Here is a 6,565-nt window from a genome sequence, read left to right on the forward strand (position 1 = left end):
TGATCCCTTGTCTAAGCTCTACCAAGACTCTGTCTGACAATATGAATCAGCAACGTACAGGAAAATACTAACGACATTTTTTCAACTACAGCAAAGCACAGGCAGTTTACAAATTTCCCCTAGTAACAACCGTTTGGGGTTTTTCTAATAGTAAGGGGAGGTCAGATTCATTGCCATCACAAAAGTCAGATCACTACAAGAAGACAGTGACCAAAATGTGTGAGGATCTTTCCACCTTGTATGCAGCTGGCGATCTGACGTTCAAAAGTATGAATTGACAATTTATATAAACCGGACATTTGTGAAATATTCATGAGGAAAGATTGTGTGACTTTAAAGACACTGAATTTGTTTTTTCTTTTGAAATGTATTACTTTACTAGAAGGGACTTTTTTCGTAAACTGAAGAATCACGGGATTGCCGCATGAATTTCAAACTCCCTTTAACGACGTGTGACAATTACAAGGGCCCCTATCAGTTTTGAAACGATGCAAGAGGACTTTGACGATGATTTATCACGTTGTAACTTGACAATTACAAGCCATCTAAAGCAAGGGTAAAAAGAACCCCCTCTCCTTGTATCAATGGGCCTGATTTTATGAATTAGGTAAAAAATGCGAAACCTAATGGTGCACAGCTGTATTTTAAAGGTTAAAGTGCATAAGCTTGTTGAATTTTTATTTCAAACGTCGGTTAAGTGCTGTATCCATGGCCATGCAAAAAGGAATCGAGACGATTTGTCAGATGTTGATTGACTTCTTGAAGACAATAGTTTCCTACATGTATGGACGGTGTCAAACGAGGCAGGTACAAAATAGTTCATTTCTTTAATTCTCAATTAGATATCACCCAATTTCGTTGTTGATCAATTATATTTGTTTGAATTTCCTTGAAAGTACTAGCAAAAGTAACATTTCTTTATAGGCCGAGAAAGTAACAAGACAACAACTATGAGGTCAACGAGAGGCAGAGGTTCTGCAAGCTGCCAACAAAAGAGAGTTCAAAACCATCTGGGGTCCGACTGTTGCATTGGCCAGCATTTATGAAAGTGCAGTGATCCCCTTGATTCTCCAACTGATCTAATTGGCATTTTTACTCCGGTTGACAGCAACAAACCGAAGTGTAATCCAACTGTATTTTTTCATAAAAACTGATTATAAATAATTTGTCACTCACTTTTCTTCTATTTTCTGCTACCTCTCTCTTGCCCCGTTGAATGTGCACGGGCTATGGTCTTCTTGCTTTGTGTAAGGTAGACATGTGTAGAAAGTGCCTTTAGGAGAGAGGAGTAGGGACATTGTCTGGATTTGTTGATGGGATTATTAGATGACAGTGTCTTCTGACCAAAAGCTATCCCATAGGCTCAACAGACCCGTGGGTACTTGGAGCATGATCTGTGGCGGGGTATCAGCGGTGGGACTTGGAGCATGGCCAAAGTGGATCTTTGTGGATTTTGATGTAATTTTGTAATGACTCGATCACCAAACTTTCTTGTAAGAATTTCATTATTCTCTACGCCAATTCATACATGGCGCCTTTTATATCCGCCGGCCTAGTTTTGAACAATCCTCCGTCCCGGTTTGTGAAACCTTGCATCTATGCCCGTTTCAAGATGCACTAACGTCTGATAACCCTAGATATCATTGTTCATTGCAAGTTTCTTAAACAGCGCTTTCCGTTGCAAACGCCTGATAAAATGTATAATCATTCTCACAAGCAAAGAACTGCAGATGTTTTTGGTGTCAAATCTTGTAATTGCTTCAAAGAAATCCACCGAGGTCATGAAAATAGATTAGTGAGATGTCCATGCTAACGTAACGTGAAATTACAAATGAGATAGAAATAGGCCCTTGCTAGAGAGAAGTTTGCAGGTGTTGAGAATAAATGCGCCATAGCAGGAATTTGAGAAGGATGAGATAGCCTTCGTTTAATCGAAAGGCAAGTCACAATCAATACAAGTAAGTTTAGATTTTTTAACTTCGCGCCTTATCAGCTTTCTTTTGCTATGAACGACGTTTTCCAGCACATCTTTGCTACACAATTAATATGTTTCACATGCTATCGCTAACTCACAATCACTAAGGTACCTGCATTTGTTGTTCCTTGCTAATTTACTTGCTTATCATTTAAATGAAGCTAGGCAGATATTTTGCGTTTTCTTTAACAGCTATGCTACTCTTTGTTTGATAATACATTCAGGTTACCATTTAATTTCTTTTGTGAATTCCAGCTGCAAGATAACTCTTTCAACAGGCTTCATCTATTTCTTTCTATTGAATTGATGTGTTCTATGTCGTTGTATTCCAGTAACGCTAAATAGCTGGAAAAGGCCACTTTACATTTTAACAGATAATTTATCGGCTGTTAAAAATCGATATCAGGCCCATGCCAACTTGATATACTGAACAGAAATTGTTCGAAATGTGTGTGAAATTGTAAAGATAACAGACAAGATATCTAATTGTGGAAGCTGACATACCAGCAGGATGAATTTGTGCTGAAATTCGAGTACGATAAATTGAAGAACGACTTCAGCAGATCAACTCCAAACACTGAAAAGTTGTTTATTGTAGGAGATGAGCTAGTTATTTTGTCATCGATATAGCAATTGACTCGACTGAAAGCTAACCTTCTACAGAGAGCTTCCTTCCAATGAAAAAACAACAAATGTTGATGTAACTATCATGTTTCAAGTAATAACTCAAAGAAAGGAGGAAACTTTTAAATGAATAAATTTAGTATGTGTACAGTGCTTTTTCCAACTTGGACAGATTCTCCGTATGAAGAAATGGAATTATACGTCACAGCCATCCGACTGCATACTTTGTGCTTTATCAGTAGCTTACTTACTCAAAATAAAACTATTTAAGTTTAGCTATGAATTTTTGTAGTATTTTTCATAATACTGCGAAGCTTACTTAATCACGTTGGCGTAAGATACGCATCGACTACCTTCTTGCAACTGATAAATTTAATACGAAATGCTAAATCTTAACTAGATTTCGTCATCTACCGTTTTTCGCCTTTAAAACCTTTGAATAGAAATTGCATTCAGGGAAATATGCACATCAAATTTCTATTGAAAGAATTAAACAAAGAAAGGGACTATTTTGAGTATTGTTTCGACAATAAACTCCATGTATAAATGTTGCTTTCCTAATATCTCTTGCACTACGTAAGTATAAATATACCAATATATAGCAAGGACAGACAGAGCCATAAGACTGATATTTTGCAGTTCTGATGTCACAGCTTCCCGTAGAAAATTGTTTGGTGCAAATGTTTCAGATGATCTTTGCGATGGTTTTGTAAGTTTTTCCCTTGATATCACATGTTCATCCACAAAAAGGATATAAATATTTAATTTAGTCACTCTTGTTTTTGCCGGATTCTAAGTCACAACAAACCAGCCAGATTAATCTTCTATCATCCTATGATTACGAAGGAGATAAAATTGCAAAGATAAGAATACAGCGCACAGTTAGGTTTTGAGGTTCGCTGCACACAGACGATTAGAGGTTGCAGGTGTCTGAAGATACAAGAAAAACAACAGAAAGCATCGAATATTCTCTCTTCCATTAACTTTGACTGTTTCTTAAATTCTATCATGCGATGAGAAACTTTCCGTGAGGTCACAAGGCCATTTTTTAAGATAGCTTCTTGTCAAATCATGCCTTGCAATGGGCTTACCAAGACTATATTGCATCAGTACCCTGTGCACTTGCGATAGAGCTCTCTTCTCTAAAACATTAGCAGCGTCTTATTAAGTCTTGCCTTGTGAAGCACACATTTCCCCTTTGATATTGTGTTTCATCACATTTTATTCGGCATATAATTTGTAGCGAGATAAAGCCCTGGTCAAATGATCCAACATTTCACCCAACATTTCGCCCAATATCATGTAGGGAGAAATGTTGGATCGTTTGACCACCATGTTGTGTCATCATGTTGTGTCATCGTCATTATTGATGTTGGATGAAATTTGACTGAGGTCAAAATGTTGGCAGCTGACATCCAACAATTCTTTTTTTGAAGTGTTAGGTGAAATGTTGTATCGTTTGAACACCTCAGCCAACATTGTTGGCTCTGCGCAAGCGCAGTTGGTTAAAGAGCGCCAAAATTCAATCATCGCATCGTTGTTGTTTTCTCGGGCTGGCTTCGTTCGTTTCAACAATCGCCTTTGCTTACAATCACTTACGCTTTAATTATGGACAATATAACGAAATATAAATAATTCTGCGCAAAAGAAGGACGTCAAGGTAGCACAGAGGAGCTATAAAAAGCACAGGGGGACGAATTTAGGCCACGGCCTTGATAGGGGATGCGACGCTCGTCCTGAAAGACCGATGACAGTGAAAATATCTGAAGAGAAAATAAATAGAGAAGGCAGCGATTGCCTTCCGTTTTTTCGGATCGAAATGTCGCGAAACTGTGCAGTCTTCAGCGCGACCTTTTAGCCAGTCCTTTTTCGACCTGCGCGTGAAAATGTTGGGTGAAATGTTGGGTGAAGTGTTGGATCGTTTGACCAGTACTTAAGTTGTTAATCAAACCTCTTTTTATTACTAGCCTCTTATTCAACAGGGCTATGGAACCTCCATTTGACAATAACTACGACTACCTTTTTACCGTATGTGTTCTTGGAGATGAGTTGGTGGGCAAATCATCGTTGATTCGAAGATATGTCGAAGGGACATTTTCGAGCGCTCCAACGCACCCAACAGTGGGAATCGACTTCAAATTGAAGTATCTGAGATTGAATGATCAGAAAATCTTACTGCAGTTATGGGACAGTTCTGGAAAAATTAAATATCGTAATTTGATCCAGCATATCTTTGCAAAAGTTATGGGGATCATTCTGATGCTTGATGTTACCAACACGAAATCGTTAGCACAACTTGGGAGTTGGATTGACGCGATAAGAACTTTCGGATACCCACAAACACAGGTGAGAGCACTGTAGTAGTAAGGTTCCGTTGTGTATGGTATTTATAATAAATTATGATGAATTATCATAGATTTGATAAATGATGGATTTCACATGAAGATGCAAAAACTTGAAATAAGACACGACCGAAAAATGAACAGCCCTAAGTCTTGAATATTCAATAGTGTTCATAAGATTTTAATGTCGGTTCATGGGTTTTAATTGCTGGTGAACCTATTAATGAAAAGTTTTCTTTCATGATATCAGAAAGATCCTAGCAAGGCACTGAAAATGCCATCAAGCATCAGCATCCAGGGTTGTTGCGGATGAACCTCAAAAGGAACTTAAGAAAAAAATTCGAAATCATGAGCGTGGGAAGTTTTCTGTTGGTGTTGCCTCATATTTCTAGCTGAAACCGAAATTTCCTTTTGTGCTACGACAGCAGTGGATTCCAAAAAGATCTTTGTGCCATGAGATAACGACAACCCCATCGTGACAGCGCTAGATGTACCCTCAAACTGTATACAAATGCACCGTTACATGTTGGCCCAGAAAGACTGTTGTTCAAACTAATGGCTGATCTCTTTTTGTCCTTAGATCATCGTTCTCGGAAACAAATGCGATACAAATTCTAGCAGGGCAATAACAAGAGAAGAAATGATACAGTATACGGAACAATTGAGCATTGTATACATGGAATGTAGCTGCAAGGAGAATTTACGAATTGATCAAGTATTTGAAGTTATGATTAATCTGATTATGAATAAAATGAAAGAAATTGTAAATTTCGAGAATCTGTAGATTTTGCATTATAATATGTTTATTCTGAGTTGTAGTTTAAAAAGATGTATATTAACGATGATAATTGTATTATTTACAAAGAGAGTCAATTTGCAGAGTTGGTCTAGCATTATCCCCCTGATTGCAGTACGTTTTTAGCTACACATTTTCGCTGGAATATTTCTCACAGGATGGAGGGGGTTGTAAGAGACAAACAGAAAACTGGCAAGATATGTTCGTGGCCTTTTTTCTACAGTTGTGAATTGAGAGTCAGTTTCTCGGTAAATCGGCAATCTGGCTTTAAAACGGCAATCTGGTAGAGTTGCCTATAGAAGAAGCGATTTCTCTTGTTCCAAGAGGGGTGTGAAATATACATGCTTCTATCGTGACGTCCACCGATCTAAACCACATTAACTAAATTGGGGAAAACTTAACATTCTAAACTAAGGAATGTGGCAAAGAAATACCTGAAAGTGGCAAAGAAGTTTAACTGAATACTGGGTGGTGTTATATTACACTTTAACTACAGTGCAACTAAGTATATATAAAATAACTCACGGCCCTTTTCAACTCGACTTGTGGCAGAAAGGAGCAGAGAGACAACGACTTCTTTCGTCAGCATTTTGAACGAACAGCAAGATGCTTCTCCCAAAAAGCCTAATTCTTAAAACTACTACAGCGTATTTATAGATACAAGCATTTTACAACTATTAATAACAACCAATCAGCTAAAAACACGTAAGACCTACAACCAAAAGAAACATAGATAATTAACAGCGGAAATAAAGTGTTTGCCAAATATTTAAATTATACCCTACAATGGTTCGTTCGATCTGGTGCACAACACAACCTCCCCCTTTG

At 37.7% G+C, this 6,565-nt stretch overlaps 1 protein-coding gene across 2 annotated transcripts; it reads left to right on the forward strand.

The window, feature by feature from the left end:
- Positions 1 to 142: 142 nt before the first annotated feature.
- On the forward strand, positions 143 to 6,272 carry LOC135683262 (ras-related protein Rab-3). 2 transcript variants are annotated; one of them, XM_065198505.2, is made up of 3 exons: positions 143 to 3,308; positions 4,582 to 4,945; positions 5,522 to 6,272. In XM_065198505.2, the coding sequence occupies exons 1-3, from the start codon at positions 3,244 to 3,246 to the stop codon at positions 5,723 to 5,725; spliced, it is 633 nt and encodes a 210-aa protein (XP_065054577.2). In that variant the 5' UTR covers positions 143 to 3,243; the 3' UTR covers positions 5,726 to 6,272. The 2 variants fall into 2 exon arrangements, with proteins under 2 accessions (XP_065054577.2, XP_088969538.1); XM_089113412.1 differs by having other exon boundaries at positions 143 to 1,958.
- Positions 6,273 to 6,565: the final 293 nt, after the last annotated feature.

The sequence above is a fragment of the Rhopilema esculentum genome, chromosome 17, assembly GCF_057945365.1.
Source record: "Rhopilema esculentum isolate cy_ngs chromosome 17, ASM5794536v1, whole genome shotgun sequence".
NCBI lineage: Eukaryota > Metazoa > Cnidaria > Scyphozoa > Rhizostomeae > Rhizostomatidae > Rhopilema > Rhopilema esculentum.

Bases quoted from the DNA above. Each gene is read 5' to 3' on its own strand.
- LOC135683262 (XM_065198505.2), top strand. From the start codon at position 3,244: ATGTCACAGCTTCCCGTAGAAAATTGTTTGGTGCAAATGTTTCAGATG. The intron at 3,309-4,581 runs GTAAGTTTTTCC...CTTATTCAACAG, and splicing joins ATGATCTTTGCGATGGTTTT to GGCTATGGAACCTCCATTTG. The intron at 4,946-5,521 runs GTGAGAGCACTG...TTTTGTCCTTAG, and splicing joins TCGGATACCCACAAACACAG to ATCATCGTTCTCGGAAACAA.